Here is a 26073-nt window from a genome sequence, read left to right as displayed (position 1 = left end):
GCAATCTGGAAGAAAAGGACAAATTCCTAGAAACTCACAAATAACCAAAACTAAAACAGGAAGAAACAGAATGTTTGCAAAGACTCATAACCAGCAAAGAAATTAAATCAGTAATCAAAAATCTCCCAATAAGTGTCCTGGGACAGATGGTTTCCCAGGGGAATTCTACCAGACATTTAATGAAGAGTTAATACGTAGTCTTCTCAAACTATCCCAAAAAATAGAAATAGTAGAAAAACTTTCAAACCCAGTCTACAAAGCCAGCAGTACCTTGATTCTAAAACCAGACAAAGACCCCACTAAACATGAGAATTACAGACCAATATCCCTGATGAATATGGACACAAAAATTCTCAACAAGACACTAGCAAACTGAATTCAACAGTACATTAAAGAAATTATTCACCATGATCAAGTGGGGTTTATTCCTGGGCTTGCAGTGCTGGTTCAACATTTGCAAATCATTAATGTGATACACCACATTAATAAAAGAAAGGATAAGAACCATATGATCCTATCAAGAGATACAGAAACAGCATTTGACAAAATGCAGCATCCGCTCTTGATAAAAACCCTCAACAAAGTAGGGATAGATGGAACAAACCTCAATATCATAAAGGTCATATACAAAAGACCCACAGCTAATACATCATCAATGGGGAAAAACTGAAAGCCTTTCCCCTATGGTCAGGAATAAGACAAGGATGTCTACCCTCACCATTACTATTTAACATAGTACTGGAAGTCTTAGCCTCAGCAATCAGACAACAAAAGAAAAAAAAAGACATCCAAATTAACAAAAAAGAAGTCAAACTTTCACTATTTGCAGATAATATGATACTGTATGCAAAAAATCCAAAAGACTCCACCAAAAAATTGCTAGAATAAAGGAACTCAGCAAAGTTGCAGAATATAAAATCAACGTGCAGAAATCAGTGTCATTTCTATACATCAGTAATGAAGAAGGAGAAAAAAAAAATCAAGGAATCAATCCCATTTGAAATTGCACCAAAAATAATAAGATACCTAGTAATAAACCTAACTAAAGAGGAAAAGATCTGTACTCTGAAAACTATAGAACTCTTATGAAAGAAACTTTAGAGGACACAAAGAAATGTTAAAACACTCCATTCTCATGGATTGGAAGAATAAACATTGTTACAATGTCTACACTACTCAAAGCAATCTATACACTTAATGTAATCCCTATCAAAATACCACCAGCATTTTTTTGCAGAGCTAGAAAAAATAAGCCTAAAATTTGTATGGAATCACAAAGAAAACCCAAAAAAACAAACAAACAAAAAATCCCCAGATAGCCAAAGCAGTCCTGAAAAAGAAAAACAAACCTGGAGATATCACAATTCAGAATTTCAAGCTACATTACAAAGCTGCAGGCATCAAGACTGTATGACACTGGCACAAAAATGGACACATAGATCAATAAAACAGAATGGAAAATCCAGAAGTGGACCCACAACTATATATATATATATATATATATATATATATACATTTGACAAGGCAAGAAAGAATATCCAATGGAAAAAAGACAGTCTCTTTAACAAATAGTATTGGGAAAACTGGACAACTACATGCAGAAGAATGAAACTGGACCACCTTCTTACACCATACACAAAAATAAATTCAAAATGGAGGAAAAACCTAAATATTAGACAGGAAATCACCAAAATCCTAGAGGAGAACACGGGCAGGAACTTCTTTGACCTTGGCCATAGCAACTTCTTATTAGACACATCACCAAAGGTAAGGGAAAGAAAAACCAACACGAACTATTGGGACTTCAGCAAGACAAAAAGCTTCAGCAGAGTAAAGGAAACAATCAACAAAACTAAAAGTTAACCTACAGAATGGGAGAAGATATTTGTAATGACATATCTGATGAAGCGTTAGTATCCAAAGTTTATAAAGAGCTTATCAAACTCAATACCCAAAAAACAAAACCCAGTTAAGAAATGGGCAGAAGACATGAACAGACACTTTTCCAAAGAAGACATCCAGATACCTAAGAGACACATCATATTGCATCATCAGGGAAATGCAAATGAAAACCACAATGAGACACCTCCTCACACCTGACAGAATAGCTAAAATTAACAACACAAAAAACAACAGGTGTTGGTGAGGATGCAGAGAAAGTAAAATGTTCTTGGACTGTTGATGGGAATGCAAACTTGTGCAGCCACTCTAGAGAATAGTATGGAGGTTCCTCAAGAAACTAAAACTAGAACTACCCGACAATCCACCAATTGCACTATCAGGTATTTACCCAAAGGATGCAAAAATACAGATTTAAAGGTGTACACACATCCCTCAATGTTTGTATTAGCTTTATCAACAATAGCCAAACTGTGGAGAGAACCCAAATGTCCGTCTACTGATGAATGGATAAACACACACACATACACATGCATACACACACACACACACACACAATGAAATTATTACTCAGAGATCAAAAAGAATTTAATCTTGCCATTTGCAATGACGTGGATGGAGCTAGAATGTATTATGCTAAGCAAAATAAGTCAATCAGAGAAAGACAAATATCATATGATATCACTCATATGTCGAATCTAAGAAATAAAACAGATCAACATATGGGGGGGTAGAGAAGAGAGGGTTCCAAAGTACAAGAGACTCTTAATGACAGAGAATAAACTGTTGGTTGACAGAGGGAAGTAGGTGGGAGATGGACTAGATGGGTGATGGGTACTAAGGAGGGCACTTGTTGTGATAAGCACTGGGTGTTGTATGGAAGTGATGAATCACTGAATTCTACTCCTGCAACCAATATTGCACTGTATGTTATCTAACATTTAAATTAAAAAAATAAATAAAATATAAAAATAAATTTTTAAAATTTCGTTTTGTGTCATTTAGGGTTAAAGGTAACTTATATAATAGCTATAACTCTAAGAAAGACTAGATACAAATTACAATTCTATAAAAATAAATTTCATTTTAAAAGGATCAACAAACACTAATCACCTATGAGAATTCTATCCATTCGTGCACAAATTCCAACTATTTACTGAGTAGCTACTATATACCTAACGTACAGTATCAACTAAACATTTCAAATTAAAAATGCAAAGCTGATGTGTCAGATTCTCTAGTATATTTGATTCTCTTAAACATTTCAAGCACCTTTGAAAACAAATACACAAATATATTATTACAATGATTTAAAATTTTTTTTCCTAAACTTAATACAGAAATGTTATTATAGAACTGTATCGTAAGTGAAGGTACCATGTTTGTTTACCAAGATAAGGCTTAGGGATACTGATTATCAGAGACTCAAGAAAGGATCACAGGACTTAGGGGTGCCTTCCAGGAGAGTTGTATGTGGCTAGCATACTAAATTTCTTCTTATATTACCAGGAATTTTCAAGCTCATTACTTTTTTTGCACCACAGTATATCATGCATTCCTTCCATTTTTTAAGCAACCTTCTAACACACCATTTCACTGCTTGCTTTACAAAAATAAACTCGAAATGGATCAAAGACCTGTGTCATTTAGGAACAAAGGAACAGGTCCTTTTCTAGCTCCTTTAGGTGTAAGGTTAGGCTGTATATTTGGGACCTTTCTTACTTCTTAAGGTAGGCCTGAGTTGCAGTATACTCCCCTATTAGGGTGCCGTTGCTGCATCCCAAGGGTTTTGGACTGTTGTGTTTTTGTTTTCATTTGCCATCATGTATTTTTAAAAATTTCTTCTGTAATTTCCTAGTTTGCCTATTCATTCTTTACTAGAATGTTCTTTAACCTCCATGTGTTTGAGGGCTTTCCAATTTTTTTCTCATTTTTGATTTCAAGTTTCATAGCATTGTGGTCTGAAAATATGCACGGTATGATCTTGACCTTAGTTGAGGACTGATTTGTGACCCAGTATACGATCTGTTCTGGAGAATGTTCCATGTGCACTCGAGAAGAAGGGTATTCTGCTGCTTTAGGATGAAATGTTCTGAATATATCTGTTAAGTCCATCTGGTCCAATGTGTCATTCAAAGCCATTGTTTCCTTGTTGATTTTCTGCTAAGATGGTTTCTCCATTGCTGTAAGTGGGGTGGTAAAGTCCCCTACAATTATTGTATTACTGTCAATGAGCTTCTTTATGTTTGTGATTAATTGACTTATATTCAGGTGCTCACTTCCAATTTGGGGGCATAAATATTTACAATTGTTAGATCTTGATGGATAGACCCCTTAATTAAGGTATAATTCCCTTCTTCATCTTTTGTTACAGTTTTTCTTTCAAAATCTAGTTTGTCTGATAGTATGTATGGCTGCTCTGGCTTTCTTTTGACTTCCATTAGTATGATAGTTGGTTCTCCATCCCCTGACTTTATTATTTTTTTTAAATTTATTTTTAAAATTCACATCCAAGTTAGTTAGCATATAGTGCAACAATGATTTCAGGAGTAGATTCCTTAATACCCCTTAACCATTTATCCCACAACCCCTCCAGTAACCCTCTGTTTGTTCTTCTGATTTAAGAGCCTCTTATGTTTTTGTTCCCCTCCCTGTTTTTATATTATTTTTGCTTCCCTTCCCTATGTTCATCTGTTTTGTATTTTAAAATCCTCATATGAGTGAAGTCATGATATTTGTCTTTCTCTGACTAATTTTGCTTAGCATAATACCCTCTAGTTCCATCCATGTAGTTGCAAATGGCAAGATTTCATTCTTTTTGATTGCCAACTAATACTCCATTATATATATACCACACCTTCTTTATCCGTTCATCTGTTGTCCATCCCCTCACTTTAAATCTGCAGGTGTCTTTAGGTGTAAAATGAGTCTCTTGTAGACAGCATGTAGATGGATTTTGGTTTTTTTTTTTTAGTCCATTCTGATTTCCTGTTTTGATTGGAGCATTTAGTCCATTTACTTTCAGAGTGATTATTGAAAGGTATGAATTTAGTGCCTTTGTGGTACCTTTAGAGTTGATGTGCCTGGTGATGTTCTCTGGTCCTTTCTAGCCTTTGTTGCTTTTTGTTTGTTTGTTTGTTTTTTCCTACATTCAAAGAGTCCCCCTTAAAATTTCTTGCAGGCCTGGTTTAGTGGTCATGAACTCCTTTAGTTTTGTTTGTCTGGGAAACTCTTTATCTATTCTTCTATTTTGAATGACACCCTTACTGGGTAGAGTATTCTTGGCTGTGTATTTTTCCCATTCAGCACATTGAATATATCTTGCCACTCCTTTCTGGCCTGCCAGGTTTCTATGGACAGATCTGCTATGAACTGGTCTGTCTTCCCTTGCTCCTTTCAGAAGTCTTTCCTTGTCTGCATATTTTGTGAATTTGTTTATGATATGCCTTGCTAATGGTCAGTTTTTGTTGAATCTAATGGGAGTTCTCTATGCTTCTTGGATTTTGATGTTTGTGTCCTTCCCCAGATTAGGAAAGTTTTCAGGTATAATTTGCTCACATCAACCCTCCACCCCTTTTTCTCTCTATTCATCTTCTGGGACTCCTATGATATGAACATTATTATGTTTTAACAAATGGCTGAGTTTCTTAAGTCTGCTTTTGTGATTCCTGACTTTTGTTTCTCTTTTTTTCAGTCTCATTATTCTCCATAATTTTGTCTTCTGTATTACTAATTCACCTCTCTGCCCTGTCCATCCTCATTTTTTTTTAAATTTCTAAATTTATTTATTTATTTATTTATTTTACAAATAGTTTATTGTCAAATTAGTTTCCACATAACACCCAGTGCTCATCCCCACAAGTGTCCTCCTCCATGCCCATCTCCCCTCCCCCCCACATCCATCAGTCCTCAGTTTTTGTCAGCATTCAAGAGTCTCTCATGGTTTGCCTCTCTCCCTTTCCCCCACCATTTCCCCCCTTCTTCTCCCCCTTGTTCCTCAGTTAAGTTCCTCCTAATCTTCCTATAAGTGCAAACATATGATATTTGTCCTTCTCTGCCTGACTTATTTCGCTCAGCATAACACCCTCAAGGTTGTCCATCCTCATTTTTAAGGCATCTATTTGGGTTTGCATCTCAGTTATAGCATTTTTATTTTTGGCCTGACTAGATTTTAGTTCTCTTATGTCTATAGAATGGGATTCACTGGTGCTCTGTATGCTTTTTTCTAGCCCAACAAGTATCCTTATAATTGTTTTAAATTCTAGTTCAGACATCTTACTTATATCTGCATTGATTAAATCCCTTGCCATCATTTTTCCCCTTCTTTCTTTTGAGGTGAATTCCTCCATCTTGACATTTTTGAGAAATAAAAAGCAACAATAACAATAATAGAATGAAATAAAAATTTAAAAAATAAAAGAAATCACATAAAGGAAGCCAGATCCTAGGTGTGTTTTGGTCTTCTTGTTAAGAGAAGCTTCGTAGAAAAAAGAGAAGAAAGAAGAGAAAAAAAAAAAAGAAAAGAAAAAAACATTAAAAATAAAAAACAAAATAAAAATTTTTGCTCTTTCTGTATCCAGGAAGCAAAAGAAAACAAACAGCAGAAACAGAAGCAGCAACAAACAGAAAATCCAAATGAAGCTAGATGCAATTTCCCCAGTAGCTGAAACTTTGCAGCAGTCCATGGTCAGTAGAGTAAGCTCATGGAAGAGATTTGTGGTCTTCTGAGTGAGGGGCCTGTTGCTCTGATTCTCAGGTCTACTAGCACAAGTGGAGGTGCGCCTGCAAGGTGCAGGGAACAGCTCTTGGTGTTACAGCTCTCTTCTTTACTTGGTGGTGCTGTTTAGCTCACAGGGGTTGATCAGTTTGAGGCTACTTGTGAAAATGTCTTTGTCCCACTTCCTAGTCTCCCAGAGCAGAAAGTTCATCTGTCCTTACAGAAGTGCAGTCACCCCTTTTGTGTCTCCCACTTCCATCAACTCCTTCCCTGCCTCATCTGTGTCTGCACTGTCCATCTACCAGGCTGCACCTGTGTCATGAGTTTTATCTCAGGTGCCGCTGTGTTTCAAATCCCTATACTTTAGTGACCCCTGTAGATAAGAGCCTCAGTGATCCTCTGGGGAGGGTCTTGCTGTGCTGTGGCTGGTACTGGCTTGTTCCAGGAAATGGTTGTGTGATTGTGCCACGCAGCAGCTTAGTTTATGGTAAAACGCAAAACACGGCTGCTGCTAGTGTTTGCTGCCCCCAGTAGCTGTCTTTGTTCCTATACCGGTGAATGTGGCCCCTTGATGGCTCCCACTGGGTGGATCTTTTGCCAGAGGGTAGAGAGGCTGTATCACTTCTATGAAGTGCGCTCCAAGCAGGAGATTTGCTTCTCCCTGTGTGACCCAGGGGATCCTCAGACACGGCTGCCCATTCTGGGGGGCTCTATCCTGCTTCCTCACTGGATCACCACCAGGTGCTGACCTCTGAAACTTTAGACTCTATACTTCACCATTTATAAAAAACTGGCCATATTGAAACCCTCTCTTCTTTCCCCATCAGTGGTTTTGGGGAACAGTTTTCTTGTGCTGTCTGCTGTGTGTGTTTTCACCCTTTCTGTCTAGCTGCTTTCAGGGGGAGTGCTTTTTTGTGCATACCTGATGTGTTGCTCCCTCTCTCCCTCTCTCTCTTCTCCAAGAAAAGGGCCCCCTCCCCCATTTCACCTCTCCGCACCACCTACCTGCCCTGTTCTCTCCCTCATATTATGCAGATTGTTCTATTAATCCACATATCGATTTCCTGGGTGTTCAGAATGGTTTGATGTTGATCCAGCTGTGTTTGAGGGACAAAGCAAGCCCAGGATCCTCTTACTATTCCCCAGAATGGAATTTTTAAAGCATTTATTATTCTAGAAATACTTGCCTTATTGCCAAAATCACAAAACTGTCTGACACTTCAGTGTTTCATTACTTTTCCAGATAGTGTCCAATTTACCATGCAGTTACAGACATCAGTGACTCTACTTGCTATTACTTATTTCTTCTGATTTCTCTGGTATATAGGCCATTCATATGAGCCCCCAAACCTCTAGTATAGCTAAATGGGTAATATAGTAAGGCTTTTATTGTATATACAAAATATCTATGGGAGTTAAACCCTGAGTATTTGTAAATGTATTATCTTTTATAGTTTTTATGTTTTTATTGTAATTTATTTATATTCCACAACGGTATCTTTTTTATTGCAGGATTTTTTTGTTACAGTAGATCAATGTTTTTCAGTAGTCTTCTTAAAATAGTTTTTCACTTCTATGCTTTGTATCTTTTCCTTTCCTCTTGTAACAAATTAACTTTATGCATTTCTTTTCATCACACTGGTATAAAGTCCACACTGAAGGCAGTGTTTTGTCTTTGGTTATATATCTATTTATTTTCTCTGTTATAGTCTGTTTATGTTCTTAACTGGGACTTTTTGTAATGGCACTCATAATTTTGTCTTTTTTTGTGTGTGTTTAGACTTCTGCTTTTGCTTCACAACATACACATTAACAGGCATTTTAGTTACTGTAAGAAGTATAGTTTTGTATTACGCCCTTCTCACATGACTAGCATACTGTTTTCTAGTACCAGTGTTTCACTCTTAGTTTGCTAACCTGCTTCTTTTGTCACTGTCTTGACATTTATTGTTAGTATGTTTCAAATCCGTTCTCTCCATCCCTTTATACTTGTAGTGAACTATTGCTGCTTAAAAATGAATTTGAGATTTTAAGAGGCTAGATGGGTTATTAGAAGAAAACAAGTCTTATATGACATATAAATTAGATAAGAAGGCTGGAAACATTACCTAATAAACAGAAAGATTGGGGACTACAGAAATGTAGTTAAAATTTATATCAAAATAACAAGAAATAGTCAACTATAATGCTTTGCTAGTAATCCTAAGAACTTGTAATTGACTTAAAGGACAATTCACATTAATTACAGAATAACTTGATGTATCAGAGCATTGTTAAATAATTTCATGGAACTTGTCTGGGTGTCATCAAGCGATCGAAGGAAAATCTATATTTGCTAACATTTTAACTGTGTGTTATCTTCTGATCTCATATGTATTTGCATGATCTTAAGCCTCCTGCTTCTCGGATATGTGTGTGGAAATAATAAGGAACTTAAAATGAAACAAGTTTAGTCTTAAATCATTACTGCTTTTGTTGCTGCTAGCTATTTAACTTTGGCCACATTAGTTTAGTGTTCTGGCCTTAAACTATTTCGTATGAAGTATGACATTTAACGAGTGTATGTTTCGTATAAAGACAACTTGTTCAAGGCCACAGCTAGTAAATGGCTAATTTCTTATAACAAATAATGTTTTACTGTACTACAAATGCCTGGATGACCAAATATAGGGTGTGCAGGTTTCCCTCAGTATATTTACTTTTGACTGTTTAGCTATTTAGAAAATTGTTTTGGCTATTATATAAACATAGGTTTTGAGCACCAGTCATGCTAAGTAAGGGGAGTATGGTATTTAGTTGGGGAGATAGGTTAGAGGTAGTAAAAAGATAAATAATCATGCATAACATTTATTAAGTGTTAGATCCTAGAGAAGATCAGAAGAAGAAATGATGGAGAGTTGGTGTGGAGGCTGCCATGGAAGAAAGCTGAAACGAGGCTGGGGATAGACTTTAACTTTTTTCAACTGTAAAATGGAGATAGTCTTTGCCTCTTAGGAGGTATCACCCCCTGCTGTAAAATATCCCCTATATCTAGACTTCTATTTATAGCCTACTGACCAGATTCCATTTAAAGACACTTGTATCTTCTACAAAGCTTAAGCTCTCAATGTGTTTTACTTGTTTCAGGTTCTTTTCCTAATGGAAACCACCCACATGAATAAATGAGAGTTTTGAGTAAGGAGGGGATGAGTTGGGGAAAAAAGGGGCAGTTTTTTTACTTGGGAAAGAGGGTGCATTTTTAAGAAAGAAACCTGAATGGCTTTCAACTTTGAGACGGATGGATGTCTGGGATGAGATAGTAAGTTTCCAAGGTGGTACAAAAAGGGAAAGTATGCTGAAAATAAATGAAATTTTAATATGAAAGAGTGATAAATGTATAATTATAAAAGTATAGAAGAATTTTTTAATAGTCTTTCTGCTCCCTTCTCATGTTCTATATCCCTCTCCTTTCAATTTCTAGATACAGTATTATTAATATTGCCTTAGATTATCCAGGTTGGTATTTGGGTCTTAATCCATTCCATTCCAACTATCTTTACTCACCTTCTGTCTAAATCCTTCCATCTTCCAGGTAAACAAGTAGGACATTCTAAACTTTTTCTGGGTACTAACTTGATGGAACTACTTTGTCTTATCTAGCCACTTTAAGTTCTCCTGAAAGAATAGTAGTGAATGCAACCTCTTTCTTGCATCTGATTTCTCATAAGAAAGGATCTTGGTTTTAGAAACAAAAGAAGGAATAGGAAAGTGGATGGTGAGAAAGTGACATTGTAAGCTTTGTCCTGGGCTTCCTTTTCCTTTCTGAAGGTTCTTGTACCTTTAAATGTCTTGTCATGAATATGTGGATAAAAGCTTGTTTTTATAAAACTGTTTTGTTGTTTACTTCATGTTTAAATATTCTTTAAAATTATTCTCTGTCCTCATTTTAAAAACTGAACTTAATGTCTATATTATATGATTTCAAGTTATAATTTTTTAGACATATATTCCTGCACCTTGGTGTTCAGATATATTTAAAACTCATTTTTGGAGCCAGGGAGTAGAAGATACAGAGATTTTTCAGCTTTATTGCTAATACCAAGTAAATGGGAATGTCTACCACTTAGCTGATTCATGAACAGTGGGGTCCCTACACAAAGAAAATCTGATTCTAGATGAGCATTATCCTTGGAACATTTAACAATTTCAACTATAATGGAAAGATTTAAAGCAGCCTTTCTTATGCTTATTTCCTTTATACATAGCTCTTCAGTTTGACATGGTCACAGTGTCTTTTCTAGCTTGACAATTAATTTGTAATATAAAAGTAGTCTCCAACTCTGTTCGAAATCCATTGGTGACATACAATCCATTAATTAAATTCATGCCTGTTAGAAATGTTAGAACTTCGTTGTAATAGAGTAAGGAGGATGTGGCATAGTGTCACGAATGGCATTATGGCAATTGAAATGGTTTGACTTAGAGTAAGAATCTTTTATTTCAATGTATGAGCTATCATGAAGATAGGAGGTAGAAGGAAATAATGATCTGTGTCATGATAACTTCAGCTAATGGTGGTCTCTTCAAAACGCTGTTATAGGACAGTAGGTTCCAATTTTTTTCTATAAACTTTCAACTAATAGTATTTTGTTAGTTTTTCTATTAAGTTTATGTGTAGGGATTACTGTACACAGTTTTTAAAACAAAATTTTAGGGCGCATATACTAATTTGTACCTGTAATCATGAGTTGTTGTTCAGAGTCTTTCTCTACTAATTTAAAAGTCTGGTTTCAGCCTATGCCATCATTCAAATTTGAGGATTTTATTAATTAAAGTAAAATGCTTTTAGTGGTATCAATTTTGTTTACTAATATATAGGAGAAGATAAAGAAGAATGTGCTTATAACTTTCATTTTAATGTATATGTTGTGATGCTTAGGACTCTCCGTGTACATTTTTCCCTGTTAAATTATTTAAAAAAAATTTTTTTCACTATAATTTTTTTATTTATTTCTGAGACAAAGAGTAAGCATGAGCAGGGGAGGGTCAGAGAAAGAGGGAGATACAGAATCTGAAACAGGCTCCAGGCTCTGAGCTAGCTGTCAGCCCAGAGCCCGACACGGGGCTCAAACCCATGAGCCTGAGTTCATGACCTGAGCTGAAGTCGGACCCTTAACCGACTGAGCCACCCAGGCGCCTTCCCTGTTAAATTCTGAAGAAATGCATTTATTATTAAAAAAATTTTTTTTAAATGTTTTATTTATTTCTGAGAGACAGAGAGAGACAGCATGAGCAGGGGAGGGCCAGAGAGATAGGGTGACACAGAATCTGAAACAGGCTCCAGGCTCTGAGCTGGCTGTTAGCACAAAACCCGGCGTGGGGCTCAAACCCATTAACCGGTTGTGAGGTCATGACCTGAACTGAAGTCGGACGCTCAGCTGACTGAGCCACCAAGGTGCCCCCAGAAATGCATTTAACATGATGATAAATCTGCTTACATTGTTGGTTTCAGTTTACAATTTATTATTCACCCAACTACAAGAAGTATTTAAAGTATACATTTTTTCTGGTTGGGGATTTAGCATACCGATGAAGTAGATTAAAGATTCTTCCTGTATAGTGTTAGAGATTTTGATTTCCTGTTTTGTGAAAAGACTTTGGACCTTTCCCGTGTCTTAGTTTGTTCAGGCTGCTGTGACAAAAATACCACAAACTGGGTGGCTTAAACCACAAACTTTTATTTCTCATAGTTTTGGAGGCTGGGAAGTCCAAGTTCAAGGTGCTTTGACATTTGGTAAAGACCTGCTTACTGGTTCATAGAAAACTGTCTTGTCATTGTTTCCTCTCATGACAGACAGGCACGAGAGCCCTCTGGAGTATCTTTTATAAGGACACTAAGCCCATTTATGAGAGCTCTACCTCATGACCTAAGCACCTTCCTAATACCATCACATTGGGGGTTAGGATTTCAACATAGGAATTTTGATGGGAACATAGCAATCAGTCCAAAGTTTACATTTCCAGCTCCAATTCCAAGTTCTGTTTTGAGCAGACTCAAACTACTTAGATCATCTATTTCGAGTGGAGGATTAGGTGAATAGATGATATGCATATTCTCCTGTTTTATTTTTGGTATAATCTTTTCCATGTTACACTAAAAACAAGCGCAGTGCCATTGCTACTGCAGGTTTTAGCAAATCCACCAAAACAAGAAAAAGAAGCAAGAGTTATTAATAGTGGAAAGGAAAAGGCAGAATTGTTCTTAATTCCATGTGGTATGTTTGTCTACCTAGAAATTCAGAAGAAATAATCAGAAAACTATTTGAAAAATAGAGTTCTGTAAGGTATCATAAGGAATATAAGATCACTAAAAATCAACAGCTTTCTACTTCTTCATGTGGCAAACTAGATGTCCAGAAAAACTTTTCCTATAATAGCATACTTTAAAATATTACATGGAATACTAACAAAAACTACTTTTCAGTACATGTCTGAGATAGTGGGAAAGGAAGGGGATATCTCAGAACTCAGAAATAACAAGAAGGTGTGAGCCGATGGGTATAAATGTGCATTGGAATTGATAGTTACCCAGGTATTATTTGCTGATCTTGGTGGCTTAGGACCTGTATTTTACAGGATTATGTATGAAGGAATGGGGACAAAATATGGCACCTAAGGAGGGAGGAAAACTCCAATGCACCATATAAGAGCTGGACACACTAATGGTGATAGCCTTAATAAGTGACTATGAAATAAATCCTTCCATACATAGTGGTTATTGGGAGTAAGTGCTGGATCTGTTCTTGGCTCTGGGCTAAGTGGGAAAATCTGGGAAGATTAAAGATTAGGCACAACTAAAGAGAAAATTAATTATTGAATATAGGTGAAAAGAAACTACTGAGAATGTAGTACATAAAGAAGAATTGGAAAACAAATGAAAGTTTGAGGGACATGGTAGATAGCATGAGAAGGGCCAATATGGATCTAATCATTGTTCTAGAAGGAGATAATGGAGAAACTGTAACGGAGGCAATCATCAAGGAGATAATAGCTGAGAATTTTCCAAGATAAAACTAAAATTCAGGAGAGCAGTGGCATATGAATCTGCTTAGGAGGGACAGTGATTGGATCTGAAACAGGGAGAAGGTAGGGGCGCCTAGGTGGCTCAGTTGATTAAGTGTCCAACTCTTGATTTTGGCTCGGGTGATGATCTCATGGTCGTGAGATCAATCCCCACATTGGGCTCTGTGCTGGGTGTGGAGTCTGCTTAAGATTCTCTTTCTCCCTCTACCCCTCCCCTGCATGCACGTATGCATGCTTTCTCACTGTCTCTCAAAAAAAAAAAAAAAAAAAAAAACCACATGTTTTTTAAAGGAAGAAGGTGGAACTACTGTTTAACTTCACACTTTAAGGATGTTTTAAAAAAAATACTAGATAATCATTACAAGACTAGAAATGTACTATGTGATTTCTATAGAGGGAAAAATATAATGAGGGGGAAGAATTGCAACAATGTAAAACTACTAAAAAAATGGAGGCTAAGAGAAAGTACAAAATAGAATAGTAAATATGAATATAAATATATCAGCGATGCATATATTTAATTATTTTAGAGATTGCAAGCCAGGGACTGGGGCAGAGGGGGAGAGAGAGAGAGAGAGAGAGAGAGAGAGAGAGAGAATCTCAAGAAGGCTCCACACTCAGTGCAGAGCCTGACATGGGGTTCCATCCCACAACTCTGGGATCATGACCTGAGCTGAAATCAAGAGTCGGATGCTCAACCAACTGAGCCTCCTCAGCACTCCAATATATCAGCAATGTAAATATGAATATTATACAACTTTCTAGTTTAAAAAAATCCTTTAAGACAGGAGAAAATGAAAGTTAAACAAAACCAAACCCAGATAGGTTAAAGCTATTTACAAGAGATATTACTGAAAACATAAAAATATAGGGTAAAAGCTAAATGATTAAAAAGCATAAACAGAGCGAAATAAAACTGAGTATAGTTATGTTAATGTCAGACAAAATAGACTTTAAAGCAAAAGTATTACTGAATGTAAAGAATTACCACCTTCAAACAAGCTTGATCTAATGGCCATAAATAGAATATTCTTTTCAAGCACACCTGGAACATTTATAAAAATTGATTATGGAATAGGCCATGAAGATAGTTTCAGTGAATTTTCAAATTGGTATCATTCAGACTACATTTTCTAACTACCACACAATTAATTTGGAAGCTTGTAACAAAATGATTACTAAAAACACCTATATATTTGGAAATTAAAAACAGTTACTGATTTCTCCTTTCAACCATACATTAGTTAGAAACTCTTTTATTCAAAAGACACTATAAAGAGTTAAGCAAAAGCTTCTTCAAGATAATGGACACAAATGCCTAGTGCATTTGATTTATGTATTTGATATTTACAAAACTGGGAGGTAGTCTAGGAGCAAATTACTAGGAAATACATACACTACAAAGATCTCTCTACCATCAATCCAGGGGGACAAAGGAAAAATAAAAATAATCATATTTTATACCATTTGCACAGCTATTCATAACATTTACATGATTATTTAGTTAAAATAGTGATATAATTACATTGAGAGGATGAGTTCATGAAAAGTATGCCTGTGTTCATGAAAAAGAACTAAGTTCTATAATATTTTATAAGATAACTAAAAATTGTAAAACTTTGAATAAGGCTTACAGATTAGTTAATCATATTGTATCTGTTAATTTTTTGGTTGTGGTTATTGTACTCTGGTTATGTAAGATGTTAACATTAGGAAACACTAGGTAAAGGGCATATGAGGACTCTGCACTATTTTTTCAACTTCCTATAAGCCTCAGATTAATTCAAAATAAGAAGCTAAAAAAATCATTTGGGTTGAGAGTTGTTGGCTCTGGGGAGTAACAAATGGGAGAACGTTGTAGGATTTTAACTTTCAGTAACAATTTTATAGTGCAACTTGACTCTTAAATCTGTATCCATACATAATTGGAGAAAATCAGAGAATCAAAACTACAGAGCACAATGGTGAAAAGTTACTTTGAAAGTTTAAGTTGGATGCTTTGGGAAAAAACTGACATATAAATCATGCCTATATGTTTTATCTACAATTCTTAATTTCAGTCTCTTTAAGAAGGAGAAACAACCTAAAAGACATTGATGAAATCTAACTGCAAAATTCTACTAGAATTTTTATGATCTGTCCTAAACTTTTAGCTCAATACTAGCTCAAACTGCATAAAGTATCTAGAGGGCTTTTACTATAACTTTATTATGGTGAAATAGAATATAGTAGCTAGAATGAATGAGAATGTGGCTATACAGATAGTTTGATTAAAGAAATCATATTTTATAGTGCTTTAAATTATTTTATAGTTTACATATGTTTTACTTGACTGTAAACTGTCATTTCTTTTCTTTCTGGGTTTTTTTTTTTTTTTTTAGTGCTTGGGCATAAATAGTAGATTGTTTCCCCTGTAGATTAATGCAACTTCTTGTCTCAGATTACAAAGTAGAGCTTAAAATATATATTTTTTATTATGGTGAAATACACATAAGTTTACCATCTTAACCTTTTTTTAAAAAATAAAGTTTATTTATTTATTTTAGAGAGAGAAAGTGCACGCATGTGGGGGAAGGGCAGAAAGAGAGTGGGAGAGAGAGAATCCCAAGCAGGTTCTGCACTGTCAGATCATGTGAGATCAGACCTGAGCTGAAATCAAGAGTTGGTCACTTAGCCAACTGAGCCTCCCGGGCACCGCACCATCTTAACCATTTCTAAGTATATAGTTCAGTGGCATTAAATAGTTCACAATGTTTTGCAACCATCACCACCATCTATCTCTACAGCTCTTTTTTGTCTTGTAAAACTGAAACTTTATACCCTTCAAACAGTAACTCCTCACTTCGCCCTCCCGTGATGCTGGCAACTGCCATTCTCCTTTTTGTCTGTATGATTTTTACTACTTTACATATTTCACATAAGAGGAATCATACAGTGTCTCTTTTGTGACTGGCTTATTTCACTCAGCATAATGTCCTCAGGGTTTATCCATGTTATATAGCACGTCAGGATTTCCTTCTTTTTCAAGACTTTAAAAACTTGAAGTATTCTATTGTGTGTATCTTTGTATATATTGTGTATAAGATATTTGTATGTCTTCCTTGAAGAAATGTGTCTTCACTTCCTTTGCCCATTTTTGAATTAGGTTTTGTTTTTTGCTGCTGTTGTTAAGTTTTAAGATTTAATATATTCTGTATTACTTGGCAGTCAGAAAGAATGAAGTCTTGCCATTTGCAACAACATGGATGGAACTAGAGTGTATTGTGCTAAGTGAAATTGGTCAGAGAGAGGCAAATAACATATGACTTCACTCATGTGCAATTTAAGATAACAAAACAGATGAACATAAGGGAAGGCAAGCAAAAATAATATAAAAACAGGGAGGAGATAAGAGACTCTTAAAAACTGAGAATTGTTGAAGGGGTAATGAGGGGGGGGTGGGCTAATTGGACAAGAGGCATTAAGGAGGACACTTTTTGGGATGAGCGCTGGATGCTATATATATGTAATGAATTACTGGATTCTACTCCAGAAATCATTATTGTATTGCATTCTTAACTAACTTGGATGTAAATTAAAAAATGAAAAAAAATATTTAATATATTCTGGATATGAATCACTTATAAGATATATGATTTGCAAATGTTTTCTCTCATACCTTTGTTGTCATATCCAAAAAATTGTTGCTTGATCCAATGACATGAAGTTTTTGCTCTATGTTTGCTTCTAAGAGTTTTATAATTTTAGCTCTTACATTTAGGTCTTTGATCCATTTTGAGTTAATTTTGGTATATGGTGTTAGTTAAGGGTCTGAGTTCATTCTTCTGCCTGTTGATATCCAGTTTCGCAGCACCATTTGTTTTCCTTTCACTACTGAATGATGTTTGTCTCCCATCAAAAACTATTTGATTATATATGTGATGGTTTATTTCTAGGCTGTCTATTCTATTCTGTTGGCTTATATATCTGCCTTTATGCCAGTACCTCACTGATTTGCTTACTCTAGCTTTGTATTTAAGTTTTGACTACTCTAGGTTTGTATTTTAAGTTTTGAAATCAGGAGCTATGAATCCTTCAGCTTTATTCTCCTTTTCTAGATTGATTTGTTTATTTGGGATCCCTTGAGATTCCATATGAATTTTAGGATGGGTGTTTTTTTGTTAGTTTGTTTTTGCAAAATAATGTCATTGGGATTTAGATAGGATTACATTGAATTTCTGGATTGCTTTAGGGAACATTCACAATTTTAAGTCTTCCAATCAATGAACATGATAGGTGTTTCCTTTTATTTATGTCGTCTTTGATTTTTTCAGCAGTGGTTTGAGGTTTTCATTGTACAAATCTTTCATCTCCTTGGTTAAGTTAATTCTTTTGGTTGTTTTTGGTGCTGTTATAAGTGGAAGTGTTTTCATAATTTTCTTTTCAGATTGTTGATAGTGTATAAAACTGCAGTGGATATTTATGTGTTGACTTGTATTCTGCTACTTAGCTGAATTCATTAATAGCTGTAATAGTTTTTTGTGGAATCTTAAGGATTTTCAATAAATAAGATCATATCATCTTTGAACAGAGAAAACTTCTTCCTTTCAAATTTTGATGCTGTTTGTTTCTTTTTCTTGCGTAGTTGCTCTGGTTCTTTCAGTATTATGTTAACTAAAAAGGCAGAAGTGGGCATCTCTGTCTTGTTCCTGATCTTAGAGGAAAACTTTCAGTCTTTTAACATTGAGTTGGATTGCTGTGGGTTTTTAATATATGACTTTTATTATGTTGAGATACAAAATAGAGTTTTTCTCCTCTTGGATTTTTTGTACTTTTCAAATTCTTCAAGTAAGGAAAAAGGAAGAAATACGGAGAACTTATTAGATGCATGTATGTGTATTTGTGTGTACTTGTCATATATACACATACTAAACATGCATGTAATTTATCAACATATATGAATAAAACAGGTGGATGAAATTACTTATGGAGGCAATTTTTTTGAAACACTTAAAAATTATAAATGTTTCTAAATAAAGCTTTATCCCAAGTATTTTTAGATGTTATATATATTGGAGGTATTGGTTGTGTGTTTGGAATAATGTTTAAATTGTTGTATATTTTGCATATTGAGGTGAATTAGTTGGAAGTTAAAGAGCAGCAGTTTGAATAGCCCATTTTTATTTTTAATTTGATACTTTATGATAAGAAAATAAGTCAGTATGTTTGTATATTCTAAAAGAGAGGTTTTTGGTTTTGTTTTTAATTTCAGACAACCTAATGAGGCCTCTTTTGAATTATGGTATTGCTTGGTAAGTATATCTTTTTTACTTTATGTTACTTTTCAGAATATTGATTAACATATGTAAATTAGCTGTATTTCTGGTTTACTCTTGCAGTATGTCTATGGGCTTCCTGGTTGAAGAGACTGCGCCAGTTGTTTGGAGAGGCCTTATGGTAATGTCAGCTATTGAGAAACTATTGAGGCAGGTAAGAAAATTGCATTAAGTGTAATTTTATTATTGACACGTTTGTTGTTAATGCATTTGCTGATTGGAGAATGGTCCATTTTTGCAGTCAGATTTGAGATGTTATGCAAAAGAATCCAACTAATAGACTGGATGTATAATGAGTTATGTGGCGCCAAGACCAGTTTCACTGGTCTGTGATTTAATCTTACCCATTGCTTTTGATTACTGAGAATCTTAATGTCTTATTTCATATTGTTCTTTTGCTCTGTTCAGAGTCTGCAGTGAGATGAAGAAGTCTATTTTATAAGTTATCTGCCTTCTTTAGATTTATGGTTAATCTCTTCATGCCCAATATTGAGTTATAAGGGCAGTGGAGATATTCTTGCATAAAGAAAAAACTTATATAAATCATGCTCACGTTTTAAAATTGCCATAGAACAAAATGAAATTTTGTTTTACTGAGTACATCTGGCTCTATATTTATGTATATAATATCTGCTCAATCAACTTTAATTTATCCTTAAGGAAGAGAACAGTTGATTGGATAATCTAAAAATATCAGATGGGCTATATGTTATTTATAGAAATAATTTTAATTTTTTTTCTAGTAGCTGTGAATTTATAGTTAATTATGTTCTAGATAAATATTCTAAGTAATTTGGATTTTCTCCACCCATTTACAGCAATTACTCCATATTTATTCAGATTTTACTTTGGTTCAGGCATTATGTGATAGCTTGACAATTCTAATCATAGATATTCCTATATTCATTTCTAGTTGCAATAGTTGGTAAATGAAATATGTCTTGAACTCTGAAACTCTTCTTTTTTCATTGTTACATCTTGTCTTCCTTCTGCTGCTTAAGTTCTGATAAATGTGCTTTGTGATCTCTGGTCCCAGAGTCCTCTAACTTTCCTAGTGAGTTCAAGTCTCTTGGCTGCATTTCCTCCCCTTTTATACTCCCTTTTTTATTCTCCCTTTTATCCTATAGTTGGCCATTTCACTTGTACTCCCAACAACATCCCTTCTTTACCTATTCCCTTATGATCTTGATCTTTAACCTTTATTTGTGTGGATTATGTCAGCCTGGATTTTGTTTGTTTTTGTTTTGTTTTGATTTTTCTGAAACAGTCTTTATTCAGTTTATAATTAAAGTTAGAGTCAGTGGGAATTTGGAAACACCAAAAGGAGAATTCTGATCTTGTCATCAGAATATTTTAAATATTAATTTTTCCTCCCTATGTTAGTGTATAATTCTCAATAGGAAATGATTAAGATTTTCTCCTCAGCCTTATGGATGGCCACGAGAAAGTGGGAATACATGGACTTTTCAAAGTGATCAGAGTCTTAGAGATCCAAGTCAGTGATAAGAGACACAGAGACCTAGCCAAGTACCGGTGCTCTTGTGTAAGGGATGCAGGATCCTGCCTCTAAGTGTCGTTTTTAAGTATTAGGACCCATTTAAACCTCAGATTGCAACAGGTGATGAAAACATCTTTGCAAAGGAGCCCTGAGCGTGGAAGAGAGAGACTAAGTATGCACGTGCCCTCAGGAGAGGGGCAAAGGGAGTTTCCCAAGGAGGAGTGAGAGTAATCCTGACAGTACAAATTAATTAGGCTGCAAAAAATTTGCCACTGAAATTCACACTTATATTTAGTAACTGCTTTTATAAACAAAGAAAACTTTATGAAACCAGAGGTGAAAGATCAAAGGTCTGAAGGATTTATTATTTTTTTATTCTGTGAGGTGCTGGGAGTAGAAAAGGGGAGGATCCTAATTCCATATTATCAGCCAATGTCCTTCTGTAACCCAGCCCCTTTTATCTACTCCTGAATGCTGTTGGAGATATAGAATAATTATGTTAATTACTGGCATTATACATTTTTGATTTCTGAATTCAACCACACTCTCATCATGTCAGTCATCTGATATTATTCATGTTCTTCTCAACATTTATCAAATGCTAAGCTTAAGAAGTATTTTTGGAATTTGGCAGTCTGGCAGAGGACGTAGTGGAGATTTGGAGATTTGGCTTTCTGATGTGGAAGATCATATAAAAGTCACATAATCATATAAAAGTCACAGCTTGGGGCACCTGGGTGCTCAGGCGATTAAGTGTATGGCTTCAGCTCAGGTCGTGATCTCATGGTTCGTGGATTCAAGCCCTGCATTGGGCTCTGTGCTGATAGCTCGGAGCTTGGAGCCTGCTTCAGATTCTCTGTCTCCCTCTCTCTCTCTGCCCCTCCCCTGCTTGTGTTCTGTCTCTCAAAAATAAATAAATGTTAAAAAATTTTTTTGAAAAGTCAGTTTACTCACATAAATGCTGAAGGTCCATTTTTAGCAAACATGCTACAAAATACAGGATGAAAGATGAGGTGAGAAAATGGATCTATAGCTTATTTTATTGGAATACTCTAGGTATCCTATAAGATATTAGGACATTAGATGGCATATTCACTTTACAGTCTTTTTAACAGTTACTTTTATCGCTTGCACATTTTAATTAGGGCTGAAAAAATTGAATAAATGTATATACAGAAGAGTGTACAAATCTTAAGTGTACATTTACACATTTACACACATGGATTATCCCCAAGTGAAAATAACTATATAATTATTCAGGACATGATAAATAGAATAGTGTTTCATATCTCTTCATAGTTACTCTTTTGAGGGAGAGGATAAATACTTATGGTCAGTTTACCATCTTGAACTGAAAGTCTGGTTTAAAGTTTTTCCCTCTCCCTTGTGATATTTTATTGAAAACGTGTGCATACTGTGGGATGCAGAGATCTTACAAGTATGGTTTAGTAATTTTTGATCAATGTGTATATCTGTGTAACCATACCCCATTCAAGACAGAGAACTTTTCCATCCCCCATAATGATTCATTGGGGTTCCTTCTATTCAATCTCCCACTCATAGGCCATCACAGTTGTTGTGATTTCCAGTATCATAAATGAGTTCTGCTCGTTCTTCTACTTCACATAAGTGAAACCCTAGAGAATGTAGTTATATCTGGTTTCTCTCTCTTAGTCTAATGCATTTGAGCATCATGCTTTTGTTGCCTGTTTCAGTAAATGAGTCCTTTTTATTGCTGTGTAGTTAGTATTCCGTTGCATGACTATAATAAAATACTGCTTGTTCTGTTGATGGACATGTGGGTAGACTCCAGTTTTTGGCTATTATGAATAATGCTGCTATAAATACTTGTATAAGAGTTCATAAGAGTTTCAGTTGCTTCACATCTTGTTAGCATTTGGTGTTGTCAGTCTCTTCACTAGTGGAAGTAAAATGGTATCTTCTTATCATTTTAATTTGTGCTTCCCTGATGTTCAGTGATATTTAGCCCCTTTTCATGTGTGTATTAGATATCACTGTGTCTTCCTTTATGAAGTATCTGTTGAAGTCTTATACTCATTTTTTTCATTGGCTCATTTTCCTTCTTATAATTGAGTTGCAAGAGTTTTAATATATTCTGGCTGTGAGTCCATTGTCAGATATATGTATTGGGAATATTTCTCCCAGTCTGTGGCTTGCCTTTTGATTAAATGATGTTTTAAATTTTCATGAAATCCAGCTTATCAAAAAAATTTTTTTAATGCTGAATGCTTTTTGTGTCCTCTCTAAGAAATCTTTGCCTGTCTACTCTAAGGTAGACATAATCTCATATGTTCTTATCTCAAAGCTTTATAGTTCTGGCTTGCTTAAATTAAATTTTGTGTGGAAAGTAAGATAAAGTTTTATATTTTTTCATAGTTGTGGTATATTAGGAAATATATTTGTTCTTTTCCCGTGAGTCCTGGCACAAATCTCCTAAAACCCTTGGAATTTCCAGGGTTATTGATAGGAGTATTTTTTGTCATTCATGAAGAATTCTTTTTTGAGCACACCTGACTTCATGCTAGTAAGTTGACTTACAGTGGGGACTCTGGATAAACTCAGCATGGGGCTGGTCACCAGAAAGACCCAAGTGTTTAGAGAGTTGGGACTTTCAGCCTCATCCACTGATCTCTGGGAAGGGAAAGAGGAAGGACAGTGTGGTGTACATTAAGCTCTGTGAAATGTATTTACATCTTTGTGGGTTGTGCAAACCTAGTTCTGTGGGGACAGAAGCTCCTATGCTGAGGGCTGTTTTGGACCTTGCCCTTTGTATCTCTTCATCTGGCTATTTATCTATATTCTTTCTGAAACCTTTTATAATAAGCTAGTAAACATAAATAAATGTTTCTCTGAGTTCTGTGAGCCATTCTTGCAAATTAATCACACTTGAATGTTAAGGGGTTATGGAAACCTCTGATTTATAGCTAGTCAGTCCAGAAGCACAGGTAACAACTTGGACCTGTGATTGGTGTCTGAAGTGGGAGTAGTCTAGTGGAATTGAGCCCTTAAACTATGAGATCTGACGCTGTGAGACACTATCTACACCAAGTACACTGCCTGGTGTAGATAGTGTCAGAATCAAATTAATTGCTTGGTAAAGTTGGAAAACACATAATAGTTTACCTAGTTGTACTAGCACCATTTGTTTAAAAGAATTCCCATTCCCTGTTGAAGTGACTTGATACAACATTAGATGAAAATCAATTGAGTGTATGTGTATAGGTTTATCTCTAGGCACTCAGTTTTGTGTTCCATCTATTTAGTTTAATCCTTACAGTAAAAGCATACTATCTTGATAATTGTGGCTGTGTAGAAAGCTTAAAGTCACAAAGTGAGTCTTCCAGCTTTTTTTTTTCAAGATTGCTTTGGCTACTGTATATTCTTTTCCATTTCTTTATAAATTTTAGATTCACCTTGTCAATTTGTACAGAAAATCATGTTAATATTTTCATTAGGATGGTATTGAATGTAAAGATTTTTTTTTTCTTTTCGTGAGTCAAGATTCTGACAACATTGAGTCTTCTAATCCATGAGTATGGTATGTTCCTCCATTTATTCCTTTAATTTCTTGGAGTGATATATAGTTTTTAGTGTATTGGTCTTGTACTTCTTAGATTTATTTGACATATTTTATGTTCTTAGATGACATTGGAATTGGAATTGTCTTTTGTATTTAATTTCAAATTGTTTGTGGTTAGGGCATAAAATATACAATATTTAGTTTTGTATATTAACCTTGTGTTCTGTTTTTAAGTAGCTGTTTAGTACCTTTCTTGGTACTCTATGCACATGATTATGTTGTCTGCAAGCAAACATCTTCAGTGCTTCTTTTCCAAAGTATTTCTTTCATCTTATTTTCTCATTTTCTTATTGCACTGCTTAGGACCACAAGTATAATATTAAACAGAAAATATGAGAGCAGACATCCTTGTCTTCATTTGGATTTGCAGGGTCTGGTAACAATAAGTATGTCATCTTTAAGAATGATAGTGGTAGGTTTTCACGGATGCCCTCTGTCCTTGTTTCTTTGTTTTCTAAGAGGTTTTATTGTGAATGGCATTGAATTTTTTCGAATGTTTTTTCCTCCCCATTTATTGAAATGATCATGTATTTTTTATTTTATTAATGTAGTGATTTACATTGATTTTCGTTGTTAGACCAACCTTGCATTCCTGGGATAAATTCTTCTATTTTAATTATAATAAGTAATATTGGGGCTGCCTGGGTGGCTCACGTGGTTGAGCATCTGACTTTAGATCTTAGCTAATATCTTGATCTCAGGGTCATGAGTTCAAGCCCTGCATTTGGCTTATGCTGGGTATGAAACCCACTTTAAAAAAAAAGTAATATTATAATTACTTCTAGTATATTAAAGAATTAAATTTCTTAACATTTTATTAAGGAGTTTTAAATCAGTATTTGCAAGGAATATTGTTTTCTAATTTGTTTTTCCTATAATGTATTTTTCTGGTACTGTATGGGAGCCATTTTGGCTTTGTAATATGAGTTTGGAAATACTTTCCTTTTCTATTTTGTTAAAGTGTTGATGTAAAATTGTTAGTTTTGGTGTAATGTTTGTATTTAATGAGATTTATCAAGGAAATATGTGGCTGGAGTGTTGTTTTGTTATTTTCTACTTGGTTGGGAAAAGGTTTCTGAGGATTAATTCTATTGAAACCTTTAATTTTATCTTCCTTCAGTTTTGTTGTGTTTTACAGGAGTTTAGTATTTCACCTGAGTTATAAAATATATACATATATTGTTCATAATATTGCTTACTACCTTTTAAAATAGAATATGAGATGTAGTGTTTGTCCTTTATACCTAATGTTGGTAATTTTTTTTCTCTCTTTTATTCTTGATTTTTCTTGCTTGGGTTTATCAATTTTATTAATTTTTTTCCCCAAGAATCTTTATTCTGTATATTCTTTAATATCTTTATTGGCTTCTTATCTAGTTACTTTGTCACCTAATGAGAGGATTATTAAAATCTCCAACTATTATTGTTGATTTGTTAATTTCTCTAATTTGATTTTTTACCTCATATATTTTGAATCTCTAAACACACATTTAGACTTGTTATATCTTCTTGGTAAATTGACCATTTTATTGTTGGGAAGTGCTTCTCTTTATCTCTGATAAACTATCATCTTTATTTGATACTGATATAGCAACATTAGTTTTCTTACACATATTGTTTCCACAGAATTTCTTTTTATCCTTTTACTTTTAACTTTCTGTTTCATTATATTTAAAGGGGATATTTTGTAGACGGTATTAAGTTGTGTCTTCATATATTATCCAGCCTGATAATCTTATCCAGCTTTTAATTAAAGTGCTTAGTCCATTTATACTTCCTGTAATTAGTGATATGATTGGTTTTAAGTGTACCAGTTTAACTTTTTTCTCATTTCATCTATTTTTTTCTTCTTGTTTTTTCTTCTATTTTCTTTTGGATAAATGAAATATTTAAAAAATTCTATTTGAATTCTTCTCTTGCCTTTTTATCCATACCTCTTCATATTATTATTTTGTGGCTACTTTAAGGATTATAATAAGCT

The 26073-nt window shown here is 34.7% G+C and overlaps 1 protein-coding gene across 2 annotated transcripts in view; it reads left to right on the top strand.

Annotated features, from left to right (window-relative positions):
• Positions 1–26073, top strand: part of NUBPL (NUBP iron-sulfur cluster assembly factor, mitochondrial) — a 211598-nt gene that overhangs the window by 63090 nt on the left and 122435 nt on the right. Inside the window, exons 5-6 of one of the 2 annotated variants that reach the window (XM_077772734.1) lie at positions 18930–18969; positions 19057–19147. In XM_077772734.1, the coding sequence (XP_077628860.1) occupies positions 18930–18969; positions 19057–19147 (131 nt within the window). The remainder of the gene's footprint in view (positions 1–18929; positions 18970–19056; positions 19148–26073) is intronic. The other variant, XM_077772735.1, reaches the window with a different exon arrangement.

The sequence above is a fragment of the Crocuta crocuta genome, unplaced genomic scaffold (genome assembly GCF_008692635.1).
Source record: "Crocuta crocuta isolate KB4526 unplaced genomic scaffold, BGI_CrCroc_1.0 scaffold116, whole genome shotgun sequence".
NCBI lineage: Eukaryota > Metazoa > Chordata > Mammalia > Carnivora > Hyaenidae > Crocuta > Crocuta crocuta.
Note: the sequence above shows the minus strand (reverse complement) of the source record. Positions and strands in the feature narration are given on the sequence as shown.